A 27,749-nucleotide genomic window follows, 5' to 3' on the forward strand; every position below is an offset into this window, starting at 1 on the left:
CTATACAGATTTTGTGTTGCTTTTCACATTCATTCAGTAGAGGCTTCAAAATACCCTTTTGTATCCATTCTCTTGGGGTAGATTCCTTTGAAAAGACGCTTCTTGTCCAAGTCTTGGATTAGGCTAGGAGATTAGAGTCGAAAGTATACTTTCAAACAAAATATGCCTACCGAAAATTCACTTTTAGAAAAGTGTAGTTTTTTAGAAAAGTAGGGTAAACAGTAGCTTCAGATGTTTATACAAGGATTTGGATACAAAAAGTGTTAGTGCTGTAGGCTTAATCAAAAATACATACAATGCCCAATATCATAAATAACTAGCAGTGCTCTTCAATTCAATTAGAACGGTAAAACCTCATGCACTAAAACAACCACAGTTCGATTCCCCGCAACTGCAATCGAGAGAGGGCTGGAAGCACTTGATACCAGAACTGACCCCTGAACTAGATTAGGCGGTTCGGTTAACCGAATACTGGTGGTGGAAAAAAAAAAGACAAAAAACAAACATGGTTGTCTTAAAAATTATGGAAAATGTAGATTCTGGTTTTGCCTTCACCATGTTTTTTCGGGGCGTTAAGAATTTGTAACATAATTTTCAATAAAGACAATAACTATTCTTTCAATACAACTAAAGTGACAAATACAGATCATAGAACATGGCACAAATCTCCAATTTACCTACTCATTTTTTTGAGACAAAAAGAAAAGTCACAATTTCATTAAAAATAGAAAATTAAGGGGAAGGAAAGCAAACTGCCACACATAAATGTAAGGGAAGATAATCAAGAACTTGTTATTCATTATGATAATGTTTCAATGGTTTGATGTCCACCTATCCAAGTTCTAAACAAAAACTGACTTCTAAAATTGCATGAATGGGTTTGTTTCTGTAAAATGGTTTTGGCATATTTGAAACAAGGTTCATACAATATGCAGATAGTTTTAATTACGAACAAAATTTGAACCAGTTTCCAACTACAAAGTAATCAGTCAAAAGAAACAAGATCTTATTAGTCGAGTTTACCTAATCATGGACTACAACATACATAATCTTGTCTTTTAAGTTTCACAGAAAACCCCATAAGGGATACAATAAGTCTACAAGGTAACCTAAGTAAATAACAACTAACCACCTAAATTAATAACGACTAACCAAGAAAAAGTCGTCGTCATCAAGAACCTGGACGTCTTCGGTTCCAACAAAATGCTCTCGACCAATTTCCTTCACCAAATTGACAAATTCTATCCTTTTCTCCAAAGGGAGAGGTACAAATGGCAGCCTGAAAACTGGCCTGACAACTCCAAGTTGAGCTAAAGCCGTGTTCAAACCAATGGGATTTGGCATGTGGAAAAGCCAGTCAATCAAAGGCAAGAGCTTAGAATTCAAAGCAGGATTTTTTCCTACAAACATGAGTTGTTGCATTAAACCAGGAATTAGGTTGCTTGCAACAGATATAACTCCAGTAGCCCCATAACCCCATCTAGCATCATGGCATTGATCATCGTTCCCACTCCACACAACAATTCTATTATCAGTATACTCTTTGATCCGGTCATTTCCAACACATTCTTTGACACCAGCCAACCAAGTACTTTGAGCTAAGTTTTGAATCACATGTGGAGGAATGTCTTGACCAGTCCGTGAAGGCACATTATATATGATCGTGGGCCCCATGGAAAGCACACTTTGAAAGTGAGCAACCATACCATCCAAGGAGGTTTTGCCATAGTAAGGGTTTATATGAAGGGCAGCATGCATTCCAACTGCAAAACCCTGCTCTGTGGCATGAATTGCTTCCCTGGTCGAGTTGCTTCCGGTATTTCCAATAACCTTAATATTCCCACCAAAACAGTTGACTGTGTGCGCAATAAGCATTATGTGCTCTTCCCAGCTCATTAGTTGGCCTTCACCAGTTGTGCCACCAACAATAACACCTTCAACTCCATTCTCGATCTGCATATTTACCAAAGCATCGTATGCTTCAAGATCAAATCGACCATCAGGTAGGTATGGAGTTTTTATGGCAGTTATCAATCTCAGACTTTTTATGTCCTCAGTACAAGTCCTGTAAATACAATATATAGCTTCATTTGTACAGATTATGTGAAAAGCAGCAAAAACTCAAACAGGCAGCCATGACACCAGAAACACGTGAGACCCTTTTAAATATACTCCTTAAAACATGCAGCAGTACAATTGCAATTTAGGGAGAAAATATAAATCAATGCATAAGAAGTTTGCAGATCAAAGATACATATCATAAATCAGAAAGTAAAATCTTTTGTTTTTGTCAATTTTTTGCAGATCAAAGATACATATCACAGATCAAAGCATACATTCTATAGTTCCCTCCAATCTACACAATACAGACATATCACATAACCACATGTAATACACAAAACATCAACCAGAAAAATGAAAAGATGAAAGCACATAGAAAATATAGAATTCAGTATGAAAATTAATGAATTTGGAACAGTAAATTTGTTACCTATTTTTCATCTCAAAACTGCGCATTGGGAGATGGAAAGTGGATTTCACAGCTGCTTGTGTAGGCTTCCAACAAGAGTACCTGGATAATACAGAGAAACGTTTAACATTAAGCTGAAACAATATATGTTGCTGAAACAACTTATGAAAATAAGCTGAAACAAACTTATGAAAATTATCGTAAGCTGTGTTTATAAGTTCTCCCAAACCGTCTCACCAAACTTATGCCAGTAGATAAACTTAGGGCCTGTAGAGTTTTGCCTTGAAACCAATGAAGCAGAAAAACAGTTTCTTGAAGCAGTCCTGCGCTAGGAGCAGTATGCTCCGCGCCAGGCGCAATTACGGGAGTTTTTGGCCTGTTTCTCACTGTCTAGCTGCGCCAGGCGCAGCCTGGTGGGTGCTAGGCGCAGGTGCAACTATATATGTTGCTGTTCTGTTTTTCTGCAGCCGCAAGAGAGAGAAACAAGGGGTTTTGCAAAGGGTTTCTTCACCAACTTCAATCTAGGGTTGAAAGGGGTTCCTTTTGGGTTTCTCTAGGGTTGGATAATCTTTGTAACACCGGGAAACACTTATCATTGAAATCTCTTGATCACGGGAAGAAATTTGGGAAAAGGGTAGAAATAGGGAAAATCTATTTATTGCAACTCTTTGTATTGAATCTCATTGTAATCAAGAAGGAAGTTTGATAGTGGAACGGAGAGTCTCTCTCCCCCAGAGTAGGTTGCTATAACCGAACTGGGTAAACAATTTTTGTGTTCTTCATCGTTTTTTACTTGTTTTAGCCTTTGTGTTTAATTGCTTATTCCATTTTGATTTGGTTGCTTGTTCGTTTGCTCCACACACTAAAGGATTTATTGGTGTGGTATTCTTCGGATTCACAACAGGGCCCGTTTGGATTTAGCTTATGTTTTAGCTTATGAAAATAGCTTATGCAAATAAATAAACATTTATGATAATTCATAAGTTTTTACTAACAAAAATTGTCTCTTTATAAACTATTTTTCATAAACTAACAATACATAAAATCTTATTTATTTGCATAAGCTGCTTCGCATAAGCTAAAAAATAAGTCAATCCAAATAAACCTTGAAGTCTTAACAAATCCACAAATATATATACCTCTGACGCTCCGTTTATTTTCATCGAATTCATTACTTGCAAATATGGCTAGATTGAAAATAACACTATGATGTATGTTACAAAAACGCAAGAATCAAAATAATGACAACATTTTATTAAATAAACAAACTGTTGAATAAGGTGATTTCAAAAACGAACAAATTAATAACTAATCAGTGAAACAGAGTAACAAAACTACATAATCATCATTCATGCATAACAACTAGCAATAAATAACCTCACCAAACACAGATTCAGCCAAAATCTAAATGCATGTACACAAAGAAACATACATAAATACACTGCAATGATTCGTTCAGATTTCAAAAAACAGCGTATGAAGAACCAAATTGAGAACAAAATAATGAAAATTTTGGACCTGGTATTTTTGTTAGTGGTAACATTGGAAGGAGAAACCGGAAAAACGGATCCTCTGAAGCATGTAGCCATAATAATAAATCAAATCTGAATCTGAATCGACTCGGAACAGGTGAGACTGAGTGTGATCTTGATGTTCAATACTTGAATTGTAGAATTGGCAGTGTGGAAAAGAAGACTGCGACCAAGTGAGGCTGCGGCGAGTATTGCGTGCTCCCTTTTTCATTAGTTTAATACTAATACATATTTTTAATGTATAAAAAAAGATAGATAATTTATAATTTATTTATTAAACTTATTTATAAGCATGTTTTATAAATGCAAGATTTTTTATCTTATCTTATTTATCTTCTTTTTTTTTTCTTCAATTAGGTTATTTATCTTTGGTTTAAATAACCAATTCGTCTTTATAAGTTCGGGAATTTTTGGTTTTCGTCTTGTATTTTTTTTATTTAAAAAAAAAATTTTGTGCAAATTCTTTTGATTTTGATCCCTGACGTCGAAGTCTGTTAAAAAAAAATGGCAAACGTAGCAAGCGAGAATGATGCACAATTCATTCACTTATTGCAGGGAGACACCAAATAAAAAAATAAAAACAAAATTGAATCCAAAAACATATTTTTCTTATTTATCTAAACCTCGAAATTGACTTATATTTTTTTAAACCCGAAAATTTGTGTTGAATGTACTAAAACGATAATTTCTTCTTGTTTTGATATTGAGACTGTTACAATTCTCTTTCAACCTATAAATCAAAGGTGTTTTTCTCCATCTTCATAATTTCTCCTCGTCACGGTTCTGTCCTTTGTAGAAAATGCGCCTAGGTGGTTTGAAAGGTGTGGTGTTGTATATAAACTATTCGTAGTCTCGATTACCAAAAGATGTAATTAAATTGAGTGTTCTTTATTCTTTTATAAAGATTTCATAACAATGAATAGCTAATATCTCTTTTGTTGGGATTAGATTTAATTTACTCTAATGGTATGTATTTATCTTTATCAAGGTGTTATGTATGATTTTAGATTATCTATTAATGTTGATATTATCTTTGATTTTGATGTTTTATCCTTGGATTTAATTGTTATAGACATATACCTTTTGAATCTAAGAACTATGATGATATCTACTGAACTCTAAATTCAAGAGATAGATTTAGGTTTAATATTCACTCAAAGTATCAAATCTTAATGTTATTGTATTGATTGATCATCCGAAACATCAGAGGTTAATAGGTATAATAGATATCTCGGCGTTATCTGGACATGGAAACGTACGACGAGCGATAAATGATAATATTGGTAGATAACTAAAATCTATATAACTGATTAGGGAAATACAAATGAATGAGTTAATAAAATCTAATCTCAGCAATCTCGTTTCTCTGTTATTTTCATCATTTCTTTATCGTTATCATACTTTCTCGAACTTTCACCAACAATCATCTTCAAAACCCTTTACTTAAAATTATATTAATTGTTGAACGACATCAATATCGCATCAGTCTTTGTGGGACGATAAAATAAATTCTTACTTTTGTACTCTAACATCGTTATAAATTGTGTCGTTGATTTAATCAAAACCTCTTTCTCATACTTTGAAGTTTAATTTATATTTCTTCTTACAAAAAAATAAATTTATTTTTAAACCATTATTTAAATTTACATACTAGTTGCAATTTTTAAAGAGAATTTCTTTTAGCAGCCTACCGATTTTTCTCACGCGCCCTGCTAAATTATCAAATTACCCTTGCGCTACACAAGTAGCTGATGGGTAAAAATTTTCAAAAGTTTGATTGATTTAAGATTTCACGCCTCCAGAAAACCTTGTGACAAATTTTAAATTTTTTGCCAAAAAAGAATTATATTTAATAGGAATTTACATTACATTGAAACATTAATATTTCAATACTAATAAATTTATTGAAGAGTTACAACGTGAAACAAATAAAAAAATTACATTTGAAAGAAAAAGTACATAAAAATAAATTTAGATTATGAACTCGCCCTCTTCCTTCTTGAACATCAGCCTTCTTGGAGTAAAAGGCAGATCCCTTTGGATTAGTTATAATTAATGATCCCAATAGGTCCCAAAAAGTTCCTCGTCGAGTAGCATAATGATCTCAATCGTCGTCATAAAAAAACATGGATGAGATCGTTATAACTAATCAGCGACGAATTTTGAGGCCGTTATCACCTAAAATAACGAAACTAAAAAAACACTAAACTAAAACAATATGAGAGAAGAAATGAGAGAATGAGAAGAAATGATACAATTTATAGTTTTTTAGGTTGAATTTTATTGGTTGAAGTAAAGTAATACCCGCTACTGGTGGCCAATCAAAACTGGCCACCATAATTGACCATTGACTGTTACCAAAGATCCAAAAAATCTGACCATTGTATATTTATTACTTAAGTAGCGAACTATCCGGTACAAAAATCTGCTACTTAAGTAGCAGAAGAAATCAATACAAAATATTTATAAAACTCAAAAATGCACAAGAACCTGTATAAATACGGGGTGGATATTTTGTTTCACATTTTTCATTCATTCACAACTCAACAAAATAGAGATTTTAGAATTCCAAAAGAACACTCACCTAGTTGCAGTTTACTACAAATGCGGGAAACCGAATCTTTTTAGGATTCACGTTGATGTTATATTAGCTGATCTGAAGCACCAGTGGCGGATCCAGGACCCTGGCTCAGTGGGTGCAAAATATTAAACTTTAATAAATAAGTATAATCATATATATATATATATATATATATATATATAAGTCGTATACTCAAAAAATTACATTGTACTCAATTTATAATGTATCAAAATGCTGTTAAAAAAATAATAATAATAAATAATAATAATAATAATAATAATAATGTATCAAAAACAACTACATACATTCTTTATAATTGTCCTTTACGCGAATCCATGCTCTGAAATCGTTGAATAATCGGCTCATCATCAATTTGCTCCAACACATCGCTTTCAATATAAGTCACCAGACAATCATTCATCTATTTGTCCCCCATTCGATTGCGTAATCTAGTTTTTACAATCTTCATGGCAGAAAAGGAACGTTCGACGGTTGTTGTGGCGACAGGTAAAATCATCGCTAACTTCAATAGTTGATAAACTAATGGATAAACAACATGTCTTCTAGTTTCAACCAACTTTTGTGAAAGATCACCAATTCCTTCCAAAGATGCAAATACAATCCTATGTGGTAGTTCAGCTATATTAAGAGCATACCAGGGTGCTTCTTCCACACCCTTCAGCTTCTGCACAAAGAATAGCTAAAACTTAGGGTGTGAGAATCCTCCCCCATTAAAAATCCTACCAAGAAAAATTCAATGGAAAAATAGTACATAAATAGGTCATGGATTCAAACATAAACAATCAAATCAACAAAATCTATAGAAAGATAAACATAAACAAAACAAACTATAACAATGAGAACCAATGAATTTGGCCGGTGGTTGTTTGAGTTGCGGATCTCATTAATGATTGTACTAATCTATCTCTGACCCACAACCTTCATTGTTGTTTCTCCTATTGCATCCTCAGGTTCTTAACACTGCGCTTCCAATTAGGTACATTGAATTGGCTAGTCTGAATTAAAGTAAAAATGAAAAGGACAGGTATACAAACTAGAGAGGATTCTACATTTTCCGGGGTTATCCATTGCAAAGAAAGCATATATGACATGAAAAACAAAGCTATTAACCAGAACACCAACCTGCTTACCATCCCATTCCCACTTGGGATCAGAATACATATTGCTAAAATTGATAGAACAAAGGAAAGCGTATTCAAAACTTTTCATCTCTCAACATCATCTTCCCACCATTAATCCTGTTTCCCATCTGCAAAAATTCAAGTTGCTACTTTTCACTCAAATTAAATAGAATGTAAATGGAAAATTGATGGAGTTGTTGCTTTTCTTCTTCCGCACCTTCAACATGGTCAGGACAAATCATTTTGGCTAAAATTACAAAGTCATATAAGAAAGAAAGAAAAATTATAATCTGAACAATACAGAAAATGGGATTAAACAACACAAAATAAAATCCCAAAATTGAAACTTGGGTCAATGATGATCCGCTTCAATATACCCAGATTAAAAACTTCAGTGAAAAAATAGGATCCAACTCGAAACCAATTTAAAAGATGATCCAGAAAACTTTCAACACATAATAGAACCAAACTCTAAAATTTAAAAAATGGAATTCATATCTCAAAAACGGTTGGCCACAGGAGCTTTGCTAACAATAGACACAAAATGGTACCTAAACTTGTGACAGATCTATGCAGTGATGACCAACAAAGATAGAGATGGGGAAGAACAAATCTCGCAGACAAGAATAAACCAACACAAACACAATCATTATATTGAGAATGTGATACATGTAGTTGAGAAAACTAAACCAACACAAACACAATAAGCTGCAAAATTTTAGCAGAGAAACACATCACCCACACGGCCACACCCACCTAACTAGTAGAATCCCAAAAATTACAAAGGTAACAAACTAATAAACTGATTTCATAAATGAACAAAATTCCAATCACAATAAAAATTATAGATAAGAATAAATCACAAACTTCCAACAAAATTTCATAAAACCCTAAAACACTAAAATCTCAATTCATTCATAATTTTCAAAAAACCCTAAATTAAAAAAATTAACAAAACCCTAAAATCAAGATCAATTACCTTGCTAATGTTGTCTGAATCTTCGTGAGGAAGGGTTGTGGCGATGAATAGGGAGAGAAATCGCACAGAAATCTGAGAAATTCGCACAACAAAATCGCAGAGAAATTAAAATGGAGAAATCGCACTGAAAAATCGCAGAGATAGGAGACTGAGAGGAGATCTCGCGCGGTCATGGACAATGGTGGTGGCTGGAGTGGTCGCCGCCGCCGGTTCAGAATCTTCAGATCAGATTTTCGGTGGTTTGTGTGAATAGTTTTGACATGATATGAGAGAATATTAGTTTAGAGAGAAGTGTAGAGAGAAGTGTGAAATTGTATTGTGAGAGTGGAGTTTCAGACTTTGGGTGTCAAGGGGTCAAGGTGCAAAATAAAATATTCAGGGTGGTCAAAATTAGAAAAAAAGAGGGGTACCGGTGGAAATTTTCAAATTTCAGGGTGTGCAGGTGCACACCCTCACCATGCACTGGATCCGCCCCTGCCAGCTGAGCCAGCTCAACGGCCGTCTCCACTTGCGCGATACAAGAAGGGTGAACAACGCCCTAGCTTCTAGAGTTCACAACTGTTTCTAATTTACGATCTTCATTCCCAATGTAATATGTGGTTGTTTTTATCGAATATTTCTTTATAGTAACAATCTGCATTTTTTTATTTCTGTTTTGGCGTCGTCCTCTACTTAAGTAGCGTCAAGTCTGTGACATGAAACAAAAATGATAACAGGATAGACAGAAAAATAGATTTGTTACAACTTAAAGCAAATTAATCTTATAAATTAGATAGAAAAATTACATCAACTTATATACTTTGTCAAATGTTTCAACTTCGAAGTGAATGAAATCTTCCTCCAAGAGAAATTAAATATTACACGTTAGACAAAAAAAATTAATAAAATTAACAATGACAACCAAAAGGATGAGAATGTTCTATCCGACAATGTTTATCACCGTCTTGCTCAGCATCCTCTACAAGTTTTATTTTCGGTCCTACATGCAGCCACTTAACTAGTCTGAACCGAAAAGTTTGTGTCCGGGATTGTCCCACTTGCCTAGCTCCAGTATCTATCTTGGTGGCCTAAATTTGGACTCCAGAGAAGTAAAGTTATATTGTAGCGACCTCGTTTTCCGCTAGTATGAGAAGAGGGAGAAGTGAAGTGAACGAAAGTACATATAAAGAGACGGGGGTATGACATGTCCACTTGACAAACATTTGATTGAGGCAGAAAACCCAACCACTAACTGATCCGTTAGTTATATAACGGATAATATTTATAAAATTTCATCATTTTTATAATATTTATTATTTAAATGACAAAAAAATAAAATAAAAAATTAGCCGTGCACACGAGAAATCAGGGCACCAAAATAATTCTCATTTTTAAAACCTTCCTAACAAATGATGATTTTTTTTTACTCACCTAACAAATGATGGTTAAAATTGAAAAAACCGTGTGTTTTAAATTTTACCTCCACTCCAAAGTCCACGGGCTCTCTCTCAAACTCAAAGCACAGTACTTACTTATATATATAAAAAAAAAAAAAAAAACAGTGCAGTTCTAACTACTGGACCCCACAACACCTCTCCCATTTTCTTCTTCTATTCTCTCTACTTCCGCTTCGATTTAAGTTTCCAAAAACCGCTAAACACCATTTCCATTTTCTATCTCTTTCTCTCTCCCCATGGCTTCAAACCTTCACCGAAATGGCGCTCAAAGAGGAAGCGCCAAATTCGATCGTCCTCTCAAGCCTCGTCCCCGCGCTTCCTCTCCTTCACCGGGATCCGGATTTCGCCGCCCTAACTCCGCCACACGAAATGACGCCGGTTAGTTCCTCCACCTTTTCAATTTCACCAAAACCTAAAAAATGAAATCAACAACTGCGTGCGTGTGTATGTTGTAACGGAAATGTAGCTCTCAATTACAATTACAACGCAATAATGAAGCTCACTATATGTAGATGATTCATTAACTCTTTGATTATGACTTTTTGCTTGACCTAGTAATGATTAGAGTGGTTGTTCACGGAGTGGACCAGTTTGTTCATAATTTATATTGCACCGATTTGTTTTTGATTGCTCATTTATGTTCTGGTTTACAATTACATGTGTGTATTTTAGGTAAATTTTAACTGTTAGAATGTTGAATTAGAAAGCTAGCATGTGATATTGGACCAACCGTTTGTTGAATAATAATAATAATAATCAGATGCATGGAGAACGTTGTTTATTTAAACTCCTGTAATTGTAGTTTAGATCTGGAATTATTGATATGTTGTGTCGTTAGAGCTCGGGGATGAAGATGTGATTGTGATTGCATAATTTTCTCATTGAAAAGAAAAGTAATGTCTGTAAGCTTTTGATTGTGTTTTGATTAGTAGTACGTTTATTAAGTATAACAGAGGTTCCGTGGAATTTTTTTTTGAAGTGTTTGTTCTCTTAGGTTTTCAATGATTCTACAGTCTATTGTTGGTTTGGTCTGGGTGCTCCTTTTGTCTTTTGATGTGATTGGTTCCTGCTTGTAAGCTTGTTCTGTGTAGGCATGGCAATGGGGCGGGGCGGGGACGGGTTTTGCCCTCCCCAAACCCAAACTCATAAAGTTCGGGTATTCCCCAAACCCATCCCAAATTCGAGCGGGGATAAAAAGGACAATCCCAAACCCATACCCAACGGGGATCGGGTATCCCCAACGGGTTTCGGGCATCCCCGTTACGCTTCTTTCCACATGAATTTAGATTGTATTTTAGCTTTTTTATTTTAAAAAAAAAGTTAAATATCCAAAATTATTTTCTCTCAACAATATTTTTTTTAAATAAAGAAAAAAATAGTGAAAATAGTTTGTTTAATACTCAAATAAAAAATATATGAATGTAATTTAAGAGATTGTTTAACCGTTTCTAATTTAAAAGATGTGTAATATATTTTTAGTATAAATGGGACGGGTTCGGGGATGGGTTCGGGGTGGGTATCAATGTACCCATTACCCGCCCCAACCCCATCTTTTGAAATCGGGGAAAACCCAAACCCAAACCCAAACCCAGTCAACTCGGGTTTTCCCCGTCAAAGTGGGTATGGTTTGGGCGGGTACCCACGGGTATGGGTTTTATTGCCATGCCTAGTTCTGTGGTTGTTCTTGATATTTACTTTCATCATTTTTACTTAAGTGTATTGTGTGTTTTGTTTTTGTTAGCTTGTTTATTTTTGTTGCTTAAATGGAAACTGTATTATTCTCCTATTCCTCATAGCATTCTAATGTGTTGTCTTATTTTGTAAAAGATATTTTGAAGAATTTCATTCTAATGGGAAAATATCTCTGAAGCGATGCAACTTTTGAATTTCAACTGCATTTTGTCTTTCAATTATTGTTACGGGAAGTGATTTGTGAAGTTAATAGCTGAAACCTTTGAATCATATTAAATGCATGGTTAACATAAGTTTAGGTATTAAAATGCCAATGACACTAAAATTCTTTAAATCCAATTCCTAGTGATATAGGTTATATCTGATATGGAACCAATGCCCTGTGTTGGGAAGAAAATGGACCAACCAGGCTTTGATAGGTGAATGTTGGGTTGGACTTGAGCATCCTTTGTATTATTGATGGTGAAAAGGCTACTGATCAGTTCATTATAGCATAGGGTTTAAAGGTCCTTAATGGTAGCTAGTCAATATGTCTAGAGATTGTGGACATATTAGAGTTCAAAGTCTGATTTCAGTGAGTTGTCGTTATGCTTTTGTCAATTTATTTTGAATTAAAGCCAATGCTTGAAAACAACATGGCAATTGCAATTTTTCTCTTTTTTATCGTGCTTTGTGGTATGGTGGTATTGGAAACAGCAAAGGCGACAGTTGGAAATGGCAGCGTGAAAATTCATAGGTTCATGTATTGTATTTGTTGATTCAATTACTATGATTTGAATCATTTGTGTACTTAGGAAGTTGCACTTGCATTGATTTTCGTGTAAACATTACATGTAATTAATAGCGAGTGTGTATAAATATAAATGTCTTGTCTGCTAAATGCTGGTCACTTAAGCATTAGCATAACATCATTATCTTTGTTGAAATGCTCAATCTCAATTTCCATATTTGTCTAAACTTTTAGAATCTCAATGGGTGGTATCACTTCACTCGTTATCCTATAATTTTCTGTACAGTGCCTGGAAGAGTTCGGGTGGCTGTAAGATTGAGACCTCGGAATGCTGAAGAAGAGATGGCAGATGCCGATTTTGGTGACTGCGTTGAATTACAACCAGAGGTGCATTCATTTTATTTAATTAATAACTGTCTGTAAAATTGTGCATTGCTTTGATTTATAGATATATACACTTTTTGGATTTTTTTTGATGTTTGTCCTTTTGCATTTTTACTCTCCTTCAGCTTAAAAGACTGAAACTTCGCAGAAATAATTGGGATTCAGATACCTTTGAATTTGATGAGGTGCTTACTCAATCTGCATCACAAAAGCGTGTCTACGAGGTTGTGGCTAAGCCAGTTGTTGAGGTCTGTAAAATGGTGCACATCCTAAATGTTTAACCCTTTGCCCAGTTGTTGATTTGATAAATATTTTTTCTGGTTTTAGCACTCTGTATTTGTCACGATATTGTCCTCTTTTTCTATGTTATATACTTATATAGTTTAACATGTGATCGATATGTGGTTGGCAGAGTGTCCTTGATGGCTATAATGGGACTGTGATGGCTTATGGTCAAACTGGAACGGGAAAAACGTTTACTCTTGGACAACTAGGTGAAGGAGACACCTCAAGTCGTGGAATCATGGTGCGTTCCATGGAGGATATTCTTGCCGATTTATCTCCAGCTACTGATTCTGTCACCGTCTCGTATCTGCAGGTTGAATTTTATGTGCATTAAGGCTTTTTGAATCATATCTATCAACTTTTATCTTCTATCCCCCCCCCCACCCACCCCCCCCCACCCCCACCCCCCCCCCACCCCACCCCCCCCATTTTGTTTTATCATTAAATAATTCTTTGTTTACATATTATTTCGAGTAATGATATTTGACATCAAGATTTTGATGTTAAATACGGCGTGTCCTCCTTTGGTTTTTTGTGTTTTTAAAATGTAAGTTGTAGAAGATAAAAAGTAAGAGAGAGATTGAGATAAACACATAAGATGTCACATATGGCGTCTATATTCTTACGTTCAAATAACACAACTCTTACAGGGTATTTTGAATTTCGTAGAAACTGTATCTCATATTTTGTTTGCTATAAATGTGTAGCTTTACATGGAGACTCTTCAGGACTTGCTTAATCCAGCAAATGATAACATTCCAATAGTCGAAGATCCAAGAACCGGTGATGTATCTTTGCCTGGGGCAACTCTTGTAGATATCAGGGATCAGCAGAGCTTTTTGGAGTTGTTAAGAATAGGGGAAGCTAATCGTGTTGCTGCTAATACCAAAATGAACACCGAGTCTTCTCGTAGTCACGCTATGCTGACGGTGAAACAATAAAACTTTTTGTTTTCCTTTTGGTTTTTTTTATTCATTGCAAATAAAGAAATGCAGCTAGCTTCTTTTTGCAATTCCTTAAAATTAATATCCAATCTTGATGAAGTTATATTTTCTAATATTAAACAGGTACATATTAAGAGGTCTGTCGTAGAAAGCGAAGATATTGTATCTACTAGTCAAAATGGTGATGTCTCGCACTTGATTAAACCTTCAAAACCACTTGTTCGGAAGAGCAAGTTGGTTGTGGTTGACTTAGCAGGTTCAGAGCGTGTTCATAAATCAGGTGTGCACTGAACTTAAAATTTTTACGTATTTAATTATTATGGCATTATGCATGTCATGAAATGAATCACCATTTTCTGAGAGTGGCTTCTCTGTGAAGCATCGTCATGGATGAATGCATGCATTATGCTGAGAGTGGCTTCTCTGTGAAGCATTGAAATGAATCACCATTTTCTGGGAGTGGCTTCTCCGTGTTTAATTATTTCACCAGATCCTTCACAAAATCTTGAAAACAGGAAAAACTGAAAACTAAAACATTTTTTGTAATTATTAGTGAACATTAATTAAAAAATAACCGAGTCCAAACGAATCATCTGCTATATTATTCGTTGTTTATTGTGGGTTTTGAAATGCATACATTTGGTCGGTGTTGGTCCTTGTCTTAACTTTAATGGCTTAGTAGCTTTTGTTATTAAGGGTTTATTTTGTATTGACTTATATTAGCTTATGAACCTTTGAGCCTGTTTGAGAGAGCCTATGGAAACAACTTATGACATGTTCATAAGCCGTTTTCAACTCATGTCCATAAGTTCTACATGGTAGCTTATATGAAAACAAGTTTGCTTTATTTTATCTTTTGTTATAGAAAGAGCTTATACATAAACACTTATATGATAAGTGATTATGCTATAAGCATTTAATTAAGTTGGTTATCCAAACAGGGGAGACAGTTGATATGTTCTTAATATTTGTCTTCTTTTTCCCCACCAGGAAGTGAAGGGCTCATGCTTGAGGAAGCTAAATCTATAAATCTTTCACTTAGTTCACTGGGAAAATGTATTAATGCTCTGGCAGAGAATAATGCTCACGTTCCATTTCGTGATTCGAAGCTCACCAGGATGCTCCGAGATTCTTTTGGTGGTAAGTTGCCTTAATCTATATATTTTCTTAGACATATCTTATTCTTAGCCTCTGGTTCTTCACATTATGCGATCAAAATTCAAATATTTCAGTGTAACAATGCATCCCACACCCAAAAGGTTCCCCACATAGGTCTTCCCTGAAACCCCCCAATAGCTATGGTAAACAACGTAAAAAAAAAGCACCCATTTCTGTACCAGTTCCGGAAGAACGTCCAAGTAATAAAGGCCCAAGTTTCCTTGGGATCCCAATTCCAATAGGATCCCTCATTCACGGTCTGGGTTAACTGGTTTCTCAAATCCTGGATTGACACATTTAGTCTCTTATTCTTTGCACCGCATGCCATTATTGCTCGATATTATTCTATATTTTGTAACTATGAGAATTTTTGTTCTATTATTCTTTTTTTTTTTATGTTTACAATGGAGCTGAGGATCGAACCCAGGACCTCTAGCATACTACCCAAACCCCTCACCACTAGACCAAACCCCTCACCACTGGAGCTTGTTCTAGTATTCTATATTCCATGTTTAATGTTTTCCACTAATTTGCAGGCACAGCTAGGACTTCATTGATAGTGACTATTGGTCCATCTCCACGTCATCGAGGAGAGACTTCCAGTACCATATTGTTTGGCCAAAGGGTCAGGTTTCATATTTGAGTACCTGTACTGTAATATACAATTTTTAATTAATACAAATATATCAACTTAACTCTTAATATTTGTCTCATTTTGTGTTTTCCTTTTTTATTTTGAAGTGTTTTGGTATCAGTGTTGGGAAATATTTTGAATTTGAATAGCCATTCATATTGGACTCTTGTGTCAGAAGTTATTAAATACTATAATTTGAGTACGCTAGATTCTATACCTGTCTCCCTGTGCCATGCATTAAGATACTCTTACGGGTATCTTAATTAGATCAATGCTCATTCCTCCAAGTTAAAATTTTCCTAATCATATCCAGCATCTTATTCTTCTTGAACTTTTTGATTTAGACCGAGTTGTTACTGACATTTTCTCTTTTATGTATGTTCTATTTAACTCATAAGTGATGTGTATTATATGTCTCAGGCTATGAAAGTTGAGAATATGCTGAAAATAAAGGAGGAGTTTGATTATAAAAGCTTGTCACGAAAACTTGAAATACAGTTGGATAAGCTCATTGCAGAGAATGAGAGGCAGCAGAAATCTTTTGAGGATGACATTGAAAAAATAAATTTGGAGGCACAGTGTCGTATTATGGAGGCTGAGAGAAAATTTGCTAATGAATTTGAGGTTTGTTGCATTATCTATATGAAACTAGCAGTGTAGCACAGTGTTGACTGCATGTTTTTTTTGTTTGTTTTTGGAATAGGTTCTTTTAGTTTTGAAGTATTTCACGGATGTTATGCATAATGCAATGCTTGGTTTTGGTGGGTTGGGCATGTAGAGAGAAGACCTGTAGATTATATAGCAAGGAGAGTAGATCAGATGTAGTCAAATCACTAGAGGCGGAGGAAGATCTAGAAAAACTACATGAGAAACTATTAAGACCTAGAGATTAATGAGTTGGATAATGATATATGATAGAATATTATGGCGTCGTTTGATCCATGTAGCCCAATCCCACTTAGTGGTAGAACTAGAAGGCTTGGTTGTTGTATGCACACTGCTTGCATAGATGGTTATTTTAATAGATAAGTTCATGCGTGGTTCCAACATTTCAGGTACTGTGAACAGAATGTACAGATTGTATGGTACTTATGATTTATGGGGTATGACTTGGCTAAACAGAATCCATATCTTGTAAACTAAGGAGAGACTCTTATGAGTGTTATTTTCTAAAGAATCATTTCAGCTTGTGTTTTTTAAGGATGGGAATTGGTATATCTAAAACAAGAGGGTTTCTATTCGGCTGGAATACTTTTATTAAGTTCTAGGCATCCGCATCTCTTATAGATACAACTTAGCTGTTGAGATATTGTTATTTATTGTAGTATGATTTGTTAGTATCTTTTGGAGTTATGATAGGATAGCATTCCTAATTAGATATGCTCCATCTCTTATGTATATAAATAGCGGTTTCAACCATTTTCAAGTTAATGAGAAATATTCATATTCAAGTTGGTATCGGAATCCATGACCTGTTAACCAAGGATAGGATATGATGAGCGTTATTTCTTTTTTTTTTTTTGCAAAGAAAAAATCCCAGCTTGTTTATTTTGAGGATAAGAAGTGACATATCTAAAATGAGAGGGACACACACGGTTTACAACTATTACGGATTATCTGCATTTTGTTAATTATTTTTCATTGTTTGTTATCATATTTTTTAAGGCTATATCTAATTCCTTACATAGCAGATATAAGACATGGAACCGTCATGTCATATTCTGTTGAAAATATAAATCCCTGAAGATGCTAACTTTTAACATTTTTTTTTTAAAACATCTTTAATCTTTGGTCAATGTCTTACATGGAGTGGTATGATTGTATACCCTGCAGAAAGAGAAACTGAAATGCCAGATGGAGTATATGGGAATTGTAAAGGAGCTGGAACAGAAATTGGTGTTGAATCAAGATAGACACGATTGTCATACTGATAATGGAGAGGTATTCCTTTTTAAACTATGCCACCTCCATATTTTTTGGTTAGTTGTGAGTTTTTATGGAACACGTGTTAGTTTAGTCTGGTTTAGCATTGCCGGGGGGATACTGGGTGTGTCCTAGGTTCCCAGGCCAATTCTCGATTATTTGTTAACTTTTGGTCAAACTCAAGTTAAGAACCCATTTTTTGTTACAATTTGCAATCTATGCTATTCTTTGGCATATATTTGGTTAGAACATATTTTGTTTATTTTCCAAGCAGTTTTTATAGCACAACATTTGATGTGGTTAAGATTTGGCATTTGGCTCCAATTTATTGTAAATGATATGCTATTAATGTTTTCTCTATCATATATGTTTAGGGGTTTGGTGGCTTTGTTTGGTCTTATTTTTCTTCTCTTGGGTGTTTCCTGTGGTGTTACTTTGTTACTTTGTTAGGAAGGATATTTATCATCCATTCTCTTTGTAATTCATGACTGAGGTAGGCTGTAGGCAGTATTGGAGTCAAAATTCTTTTATTTCTACCCAGTCATATTGACTTTCTAATTCTAAATTTTGTTAAGCAAGTCTCACTACACTTCTATGACTGCATTTTATGATTACACTATTTACTAAGCCTGTGTTTGTTTTAAGAGAAATTAGGGAAGAGAGAATAAGGGAAGAGAGGAGAGAGTGCCACTTTCTCTTGTTTGGTGCATCAAAGAAATAAGAAAGAAAGACTGAAATATGGTGGGGCCCACCACTTTTGTAAGTCTTCGCTGATCAGCGAAGAAAGGAAGAGGAAAGACCAATTTTTTCTGTTATTCCACTAATACCCTTATCTCTTCCTACTCATAATTCACAGCCATAGCACTCCCCCCTTTTCATGATTTGCACATCTCAATCCTCCATTCCCTTTTAGGCTTGTAACACACAAAATCAAAGCTAAACTAAAGCTGCTTATCAAAAAAAAAAAAGCTAAACTAAAGCCATTTTGCTTACTTGGGAATGAACACAATTTTGAAGGCAACAACTTGCAGTCATATTGTTTTTATTGCTAATGTCGAAGAACATGAGTAAACTGAGAATTTTTGTTTTTGTTTTTGTTTTATAAAGCTAGTTAATTGGATTACCGCTTCTTGATGATGAACCAAGTGGGGAATACACCTTTTTTAAAACTAATAATTAATAAAAATATGGGGTAGTTTAAAAAAAATGAGGTAGTTTTGTAAAAAAAAAAAGGGGTAGTTTAATAAATTAATTAACTGAGTTAAAAAAAAATATAGATAATTTAAATTGGAGGGTATTTATTTATTTTTTAAAACAACCAACACTTCTCTCTTTCCTATTTCTCTTATCTTTCTTTTAAACCAATCAATACCTCAAACCTACTTTATTTCTCACCTATTTCTCTCTTCTCATACTCCCTCTTACCTATTTCTCTCTTCACAACTTCTCTTCCAAACCAAACACACCCTAAGTAAGGCTAAGGTTTTTAATAAAAAAAAAAAAAAATTTAACTAAAATAGTTGACTTTTTAGTCCATCAATTTTTATTTCCCCATGTAACGGTGTGTCTATTTAAGTAATGTAAACAAGATATTATTATTGTTGCCGTTGATATCTCGCCTAGCGGAAAAAGGCATTTGTTTTATTTTATTTTTATCGCATTGGATCCTGACTTCAATGTATTGAAATTATTTATTTGTTATTTTATTTGAAGGCTTTAACCTATTGGCCTATCTAGAGCCTAGAGGTAGACTTGTTGGCCTATTTAAAGGGATTATTATAAAGTAGGTCTTTAAATAGGTTTTGGGTCAATCCAAAATTTTAACAAAGCTATGCCAAACTTCAAAAAGGGTCTGTGTCATGTATGTAGGCCATACTATTACTGCCTTAGATTTGGGAAATTGTTCAGGCCTGACCTGGGCATTTCCATCCTTAATGCTAATATTAAAGCATATTTCAATTTGTTATCACCAAAAAAAAAAAAAAAGCATATTTCAATTTCAGTAATATGTCTGCAGTTGAAGTTCCACACTGTAGCCATGAGTATGAATGTCCCTTTAATTTTGTGGTTTTTTCCTTTTTATTTTTTAGTATTTATGCATGTTGGAATTTATATTTACTTTTGTACATGGTTTTTACTTTTTTAGTCTTCACAATAGTGCTCATGCCGCTACCCACTATAGCATTTTTAGGGGTCAGCGCTACGCGCCTCTATCTGAGATTAACATGAATTTTGCTTTTGAAAATTTAAGAATTTCTCTAAGAGCTGAGAATGAGATTTGAATTGTTTTTCTCGGCTTACATATGGGTTTTCTTAGTAGCCTTTCCTTGTTTTTGACTAAGTTATTAACTTATTATAGCCTGTTTGTACTTAATTCAATTGTATGATTAACACTTCAATCTTCACTGGTTCTTTTGTCCCCCCGTCCTACAATATGTCATTCTAGTAAAAACGATTCTCATTCTATATGTCGTTTTTTTTAATATGAATGAAGTATTAATGTTACTTTTCCTCCGATTTCCCTTGCTATTTGTTACTCACTTTTTCCAATTTTTTAAATTTCTGTCATACCGTTAACGAAGGGTAATTTTGTAAAGTAACTCAGTTTCCCTGTCCTTTACATAATTAACTACATTTGTTAATTTGTGTGCAACTTACTAAAGAGAGATATTTTGGAACGGATGTAGTAAAATTTATCTTTGCAACTGGCTTGTGACTTGGTCTGCCTTGTGGAGTTCTATTTACATCTTTTCCCTGCTTTCGGGTAAATATATATTTTTTTTTTGTGCTTATTTGTTTAGCTATTTATGTCTTTTTGGCACAGGGGCCTGCACAATCTTCTGCAGACGAAGTTGCTGAGCTCAAAATGCTGCTCGAAACTGAAAGCAATAGAAGAAAGGCAGCTGAAGAAGAGGTGGCACGTCTAAAATGGCAACTGGAGAAATATACACAACCAGAGGTGAGTTTCTTTTAAATGGAAAACTTCTCTGGCTTCTGTTTTTTTTTCTTTTCTTTTTTCAATCATGTATTTCTGGTAAATTAGAAACTTTTTATTGTGTACTAGGAAGGAGGGTGTTTTGAGATTACAAAGCTTCACAACCTCCTGGAGGATGAAGCTCATCAGAAGAAGAAACTTGAAGAAGAAATAATAATATTAAGAAGTCAATTATTGCAATCGAACTATGAAATTGAGCAGGTATTTGTTTTAGGTTGACTAAAGATTCAGCATATGCTTCAGTAATAAATTTTAGCATGGATTTCATGCATTAGCTTTGCAGTGTAATTGAAAAGTGGTTATAAAATGATTGTGTACTAGTTATAGAAACTCGTCAACATAAATATAAGCAGATCACCAATAGAGATCAAAGTATCAAACATAATGCTACTCCAAACAAATGTGAGGACAACATTCATTAACTTATGAGCTTTTCCTCTGAAACAAAAATACAACAATGAACTATATGATAGTCTAGTTGTATTAGGATTTTGAAACTACTTGAATTCAATTTAGGAGAACCAGAAGCTAGTTTCTCAGTGTTCTAAACATATTTACATTTGAAAGTTCTTCAAAAAGTTCCGTCAATATGGAAATCTCGTCTAGCACATTGAAATTGGTAGTGGTTTGTTATGAGATGAAGTTAAGAAGTCAATTATTGCAATCGAACCTTGTTCAAAAAAAAATTATTGCAATTGAACTATGAAATTGAGCAGGTATTTGTTTTAGGTTGACTAAAGATTCAGCATATGCTTCAGTAATAAATTTTAGCATGGATTTCATGCATTAGCTTTGCAGTGTAATTGAAAAGTGGTTATAAAATGAACCCTCTTCAATATCATTGTGTACTAGTTATAGAAACTCGTCAACATAAATATAAGCAGAGTATCAAACATAATGCTACTCCAAACAAATGTGAGGACAACATTCATTAACTTATGAGCTTTTCCTCTGAAACAAAAATACAACAATGAACTATATGATAGTCTAGTTGTATTAGGATTTTGAAACTACTTGAATTCAAATTTAGGAGAACCAGAAGCTAGTTTCTCAGTGTTCTTAACATATTTACATTTTAAAGTTCCGTCAATATGGAAATCTCGTCTAGCACATTGAAATTGGTAGTGGTTTGTTATGAGATGAAGTTCTTTTGTTTCTGCATAGCCTCTAGCTGCATGTTATGTTTTTATTTTTAGCATAACTTCAACATCATTTATTTAATGTTACAATCATAGATGAGAAGATGTTTGGAAGGTGGAAGCTCAGGGAGTACATTTTCTGCAACAGATTCCTCTGTGACTCAAGTTAGGCATTCCCAATTCAAAGATGCTGCGAATGGTCATAAGTCACCTGTTGCTACACTCTTTGAGCAAGGTACATGTTGTCTTAAGTTATGCATTGATTACTTACACCAATGTCATCAATCCTGTGTCATCAATCCTGAATAGCAGCCAACCCCAAAAGTGCGAGATAGTGTGTTGGATATTCCGCCTTCATTGCGGTCCGCCCCCATCTGCCTAATTGCGGCATTTGAGTTGCCTTCATTGCAGCCTCCAACACCTTCATTGTGTTGGGTGTGAAGGGGTGGATTTAGTCCCACATTGCTAAGAGATATGGCCTGTGTAGTGTTTATAAGCAAGTCCTCACCTTACAAGCCGGTTTTGTAAGGATGAGTTAAGCCCAATACTCAATTCTAAGATGGTATCAGAGCCTCTCCACGATCCGTTGGGCCACCTGTTATCAGGTTTCCACTATCGGGCCACCTACTGTTTATATCCACACACCAAGCCCAATAGTGCTGGGCGTGAGGGGGTGTGTTAAGAGTCCCACATCGGTTGAGAGATGACCTGACTAAGTGTTTATATACTAGAGGCAATCCTCACCTTACAAGCCGGTTTTGTAGGGTTGAGTTAGGCCCAACACCCATTTCTAAGATAGTGGATAGTGCAAAGACTGCTATTTTGAAATTTTATATATAGTTTCTATAATTTATGCTATACATATAAAAATTCAACAGCTAGCTATGAGCCTATGACTGACCACTGAGAGGGCGAAAGATGACAGTAGGAGTGAGACACTACTGAGAGAGAAGCCCAAAAACTGTTCTGGTGTCTTTTAATTTCAAAGTTCCTAAATTACCCCAAGCTAAAAAGCCAAAACCTATAAATTTTAAGATCTTTTTTTGGTTAACTTACTCTGGCGAGTGGCGCTTTAGCGGCCGCATCATCGGTTATTTTGACCGCTATGGCGGCCACACTGAACTGCTCTTCTACTGCATATCTTATAGTGGCAGGGGCTGCTCCACCGATTTACTGCCCTTTTTACAACACTAGAATAAACATCAGATCATTCATGCTAATATGAAACATTATTTTAACAGTTGGATTACAAAAGATCTTGTCATTGCTGGAGTCAGATGATGCCAATGTACGAATTCATGCTGTGAAAGTGGTGGCCAACCTAGCAGCCGAAGGTAGAAGCTAAACTTTTCCTAAGCCTCTACTCTGTAGTGTTACCAGATGTTGCATTTTTTTGTCTCTTTCTTTTCTCCAAGTTATATGAATTCTGGACGGGTGAAATAAAAATGGTCGTCTTTTGTATATTTGTTTTGTTCAGAAATCAGAGCTTTCAGATATTTGGCCTATGTTTTGATTATTCACCCGTATCTTCATTTGTGAATTGTGATGCTCAATTTGTAGATCCTGAAAATTATGCTTCTGTGGTTCTTTGTTTTTTTTATTGCTTTGTTTTTGCCATGTATATAACCTTGCTGCATAGTCTTTTTTTTCTTTCAATCATAGACCTACAAATAGAGCAAGCTATGTTTTCCCTTTTCTAATTTTTTGTTAGAAATAGAAATTCTAAATACTCTCTGTCGACTTTCCCTTCAATACTATTTAGGATGTTGTTAATCAGGAAAGTTTTATATACGTGAAAAATTAATTTGCATAATTTTCCATAAAGTTTCTTCTCTCTTATGGGTAAATGTTGTTGAAAGCAACTTGCAGTCACATCTTTGTTTTCACTTTGGTCCCACCCCCTTGACTATTTTCGTATTTCTTTCCAAATTTTCATTGCATTCATACTGAAGTCTTAATTTTGACTTTAATCTTTTCGTTGTGTATGATCTTGTGCCTTTTGTTACTTGTACGGTATGTTTAGTAATTTATCTCAATCTAATATGCAGAGGCTAATCAAAAGAGAATTGTTGAAGCTGGTGGTCTTACTTCCTTGCTGACGCTTCTTCGAAGATATGAAGATGAAACTGTTCGCAGAGTAGCTGCTGGGGCGATTGCCAATCTTGCCATGAATGGTGATGTTGATTGTAGTATTTTTTATTTATTTCTTTGAAATATTTTAGATAAAAGGATCTTGCATCAGACTTTGTTACCAGTACAGTTAATTTGTGGTCTTGCATTTAATTAATTTTAGTATTGAATTATTGATATTGTCTTGCTTTCTTTTGTGGCAATTCAGAAGCGAATCAAGAACTTATAATGGCTGAAGGAGGAATTACTCTGCTGTCAATGGCTGCATCTGATGCCGAAGATCCCCAAACTCTTCGAATGGTTGCTGGGGCAATTGCTAACCTATGTGGAAATGGTATATTTCCTTGCTTCCTTGTCATTCATGTTGCTAAAATCTTAATTTTGAAAATATATTTTTTAACTATCAAATAAAAACAATTGGGAAATTAGTTAAAAGGCATACCAGGTTGGTGGTGATGTACGCGTCTGATTTTGATGCCATGATTGACGACATTTATCCTGAATGGTTGTCCTTGGTGATAATAATATACATGCTACTTTGCATTGACACTGATGGAATAAACTAATCCAGATGCTGCTTCATATAATCAGTCTGTCAGAGAGATTTAATTCGCTAATTTTACAAAGTAATGTCGTTTAAAGCTGAGATATTTTGGGACTTTCTATTTTAGAGATTACAAGAGTAATTTTCTACTTTTCTACTTTCTCTATGAAATGTGTTGGGTGAACTCGCCATATTATATGAAACTTCTGTGCAAGCTTCATTGTCAATGTTCTTCATTTAGTTTTTCTGTCATTAAGTTGTATTTGAAAATGGTGTTTTTACCTGTAGATTTTACATTTAAAATCACCATTATCTTCATATTACCATCACAAGACATCTTTTGTAATTTATTCATAATGTTGTCTTTCTTCATCCAGATAAAATATTGATGACTCTGAGATCTCAGGGAGGTATCAAGGCCTTACTAGGAATTGTAAGATGTGGACATCCAGATGTTCTTTCCCAAGTTGCACGAGGAATTGCCAATTTTGCAAAATGCGAGTCTCGAGCTTCTAATCAAGGTCTACTTTCTTCCACATTGTTATATGATTTTCAACGGTGAAAATGTTAAGTGTACATGTCAAATTGGATATAAAATGGATAAAATTGTTACTAGTTAACTGTCATCAAAATATCAGTCATCCGATAACTAAGGTAAAATTCACGTTTCTAGGCAAGCCACTGCCATCTTTTTTGCCCACTACACTTACCAAAAAAAAACTGAAAATATTTATGCTAAAAATAAAGTGATGAAATGAGGAGGTTTAGTTTGGATCGTTAGACCATCTCCCACCATAGAACTGATTTTTGGTTCTTATATTAAGATAAGTGTGTCAACCCAAGCCATGTAATAATTAAGAACATATACCATACCATATTTATTCCGATGGTAATTTCAAATATGAACTTGTAATTGGCCCACTTTTCAGATAAGAACATGTTCTTACTTCGAAACAGTTATCTACAGTGTCATCCACGTCACACTACTCCTATGAAGTAGAAAAACTAAGATGGTTCTTTTAAACGATGGGGTTGCTCTTACTAATATAATTTGCACTCTCAGGGATAAAAACTGGCAGATCTATACTGATAGAAGATGGTGCACTTCCGTGGATAGTGCAAAATGCTAATAATGAAGCTGCGCCGATCAGGCGTCACATTGAGCTTGCACTTTGTCACTTGGCACAACATGGTAATATGATTTCTTATCACATTTTTTCAATATTTGCAAGTACATCATTATAAAACTTAAAGCAACTGAGGTTATAAACATTGCAGAAGCAAATGCAAAAGACATGATTAGTGGAGGTGCTCTTTGGGAACTTGTCAGGATTTCAACGGATTGTTCACGAGAAGATATACGGAGTCTTGCTCATAAGACTCTCAGTTCTATCACAGCATTCAAATCTGAATTACGACGATTGCGTATAGATTATTGACCACAACTCTACCTAGTACTACATATTAGTTCTCGTCCTACAACTTGTGAGACCGATCTACTGGTTCTTCATATTCTTTTAAGTGGCATTGGGGGCAGTTGTTGCAAATCTTGCTATTTTTTTTGTACTCAAGAGAAGCAGGGATTTAGCATGCACGTTTGTGATATCTAGCCATTACTAACTTAGAATGTAAGTATTTATGTCAGAGAGGGGGAAGTAGATGAAGTGAGACGTGGTATTTATGGGTGGGGCGAAGAAGGTGAGAGAATATATGTCAAGTAAAATTGGGTTAGTCAAATTTTGAGTAGCTCAAATTACATGGAACTGGCTACTGCTGTATTTTAATATTGATTTGTGTAAGTAATGAAAATTATCTTATTTTTTAGCTTCCTGTGCAAGAAAGTAATCGTTTGATTTTTCCAATTATTGGAGTGTTAATTTTGTAGACCGAGTTATTCTCTGTGTACAACTAATGAGACTTATCGCACAAGATAACTTAGATTTGTTTAAAGAGTTGGCCTTTGATTAGAGATAAAATTCTTTTTTTTATTTTAAGAACTATGCCTTGAAGGGATCTTAGTATCTATATATCACTTATATACTATTTTGAGGCTCAATGTTTTACTATAATTATATTCTCCTCTTTCTATTCTATACGTACACCTCCTTAATTATTTGTTGGGTGTACATGGATGTTTTTTTTACTAAGGCATTGATGAATTTGTTATTAAGGAGTTAGAAGATTGATATGAATTTAAATTCCAATATAGCTTTAAATTCATATCTCTCAAATCTCCATTGTTAATAATATGTGCGCTAGTTGACTTCTTGTAAGATTTTTCGCATCAAAGTAAAAGTAATCCAAAAATTAGTTATTGAGAAAACCTTGTGATTTTTTTTTTACAAACTTCTAAAACTCCTAAAAATTATTTTTTTTAAATTAGTAAAAGATTCTTGCATTTGCACAAGTCCCTGATTTTTTTTGTCATTTTTTTTTTATATATTAATAACAAATATTTCTTTTCTTTTTTTTTTTTATTTATACATTTTATTTTGGTTTTTTAAAGAAGGGGCTGCTAATTCAAAGTTTGGTTTTTAACCTTCATTTTCTTTTTTTACTTTGCATCGCGTCGCTCTAGTTTTTTAAATTGAAAGTTTGGATCCCCATTTTTCTAAATTCTAACTGTATCAATAAGAGAGATTTGAGAGAAATGAAATAACAATGCTGAAGCACAACAGGTCGATTTGGGAGATATGGGTAAAGTCAATTATCAAACAAGATATTGGAGATTTAAGTCGATTTCTTTGCACCTCCAGAAGAACAACAGGTCTCACTAGTTGATCTGGGAGAAAAGTGTGATTTGAGGGTTCATCAGTGTCGATAGGAATATATCATATTTCAAATTTGGGAGAATTGGGAGATAACTAAATTAAGGTTCAAGAAGGAATTGTTCCCTTTGCATCCTGCGATTTCAAGAACCCGTGTATTTCACAATGAGCTAGGAGAAATGTAGAACCACCACCAAGGTTTGAATACCTTTGATAAGATCTGAGCAGTGGTCTTCAACAAGATACAAAAGGTATCAAGCTCTGCAAAATGCAATTTGCATAC

General features: G+C 34.5%; 2 protein-coding genes and 1 long non-coding RNA gene across 6 annotated transcripts; 1 reads left to right on the forward strand and 2 right to left on the reverse strand.

Moving 5' to 3' along the window:
• Positions 1-982: 982 nt before the first annotated feature.
• On the reverse strand, positions 983-4,214 carry LOC123892789 (4-hydroxy-tetrahydrodipicolinate synthase, chloroplastic-like). Of its 2 annotated transcripts, none has more exons than XM_045942656.1 (3): positions 3,989-4,214; positions 2,492-2,572; positions 983-2,065 (listed from the first exon to the last, which is right to left on the reverse strand). In XM_045942656.1, the coding sequence occupies exons 1-3, from the start codon at positions 4,057-4,059 to the stop codon at positions 1,138-1,140; spliced, it is 1,080 nt and encodes a 359-aa protein (XP_045798612.1). In that variant the 5' UTR covers positions 4,060-4,214; the 3' UTR covers positions 983-1,137. The 2 variants fall into 2 exon arrangements, with proteins under 2 accessions (XP_045798612.1, XP_045798613.1); XM_045942657.1 differs by having other exon boundaries at positions 2,492-2,574; positions 3,994-4,206.
• A 2,445-nt stretch (positions 4,215-6,659) lies between these two features.
• LOC123892790 lies at positions 6,660-9,177 on the reverse strand. Of its 3 annotated transcripts, XR_006803281.1 has the most exons (3): positions 8,705-9,177; positions 6,889-7,323; positions 6,660-6,686 (listed from the first exon to the last, which is right to left on the reverse strand). It is a non-coding gene; the product is annotated as an uncharacterized LOC123892790 (long non-coding RNA). The 3 variants fall into 3 exon arrangements; XR_006803280.1 differs by lacking the exon at positions 6,660-6,686 and having other exon boundaries at positions 6,884-7,268; XR_006803279.1 differs by lacking the exon at positions 6,660-6,686 and having other exon boundaries at positions 6,884-7,323.
• A 1,044-nt stretch (positions 9,178-10,221) lies between these two features.
• LOC123892791 (kinesin-like protein KIN-UB) lies at positions 10,222-26,522 on the forward strand. The gene is made up of 19 exons (XM_045942659.1): positions 10,222-10,518; positions 12,849-12,949; positions 13,072-13,194; positions 13,359-13,544; positions 13,939-14,160; positions 14,299-14,455; positions 15,166-15,315; positions 15,870-15,958; positions 16,388-16,591; positions 17,801-17,908; positions 20,715-20,849; positions 20,955-21,086; positions 22,121-22,259; positions 23,266-23,358; positions 24,073-24,198; positions 24,363-24,488; positions 25,076-25,219; positions 25,762-25,890; positions 25,977-26,522. Exons 1-19 carry the CDS (start codon positions 10,377-10,379, stop codon positions 26,135-26,137), a joined length of 2,667 nt encoding a protein of 888 aa, XP_045798615.1. The 5' UTR covers positions 10,222-10,376; the 3' UTR covers positions 26,138-26,522.
• The last annotated feature ends 1,227 nt before the right edge of the window (positions 26,523-27,749 follow it).

This window comes from Trifolium pratense, linkage group LG6, assembly GCF_020283565.1.
Source record: "Trifolium pratense cultivar HEN17-A07 linkage group LG6, ARS_RC_1.1, whole genome shotgun sequence".
Lineage (NCBI taxonomy): Eukaryota > Viridiplantae > Streptophyta > Magnoliopsida > Fabales > Fabaceae > Trifolium > Trifolium pratense.

Coding starts and splice junctions, on each gene's coding strand:
- LOC123892789 (XM_045942656.1), bottom strand. CDS start 4,059: ATGGCTACATGCTTCAGAGGATCCGTTTTTCCGGTTTCTCCTTCCAAT. Junction 2,573..3,988: donor ACCACTAACAAAAATACCAG/GTCCAAAATTTT, acceptor TGTATTATCCAG/GTACTCTTGTTGGAAGCCTA. Junction 2,066..2,491: donor AGTTTTGAGATGAAAAATAG/GTAACAAATTTA, acceptor TTGTATTTACAG/GACTTGTACTGAGGACATAA.
- LOC123892791 (XM_045942659.1), top strand. CDS start 10,377: ATGGCTTCAAACCTTCACCGAAATGGCGCTCAAAGAGGAAGCGCCAAA. Junction 10,519..12,848: donor CGCCACACGAAATGACGCCG/GTTAGTTCCTCC, acceptor TTTTCTGTACAG/TGCCTGGAAGAGTTCGGGTG. Junction 23,359..24,072: donor GGCCAACCTAGCAGCCGAAG/GTAGAAGCTAAA, acceptor TCTAATATGCAG/AGGCTAATCAAAAGAGAATT.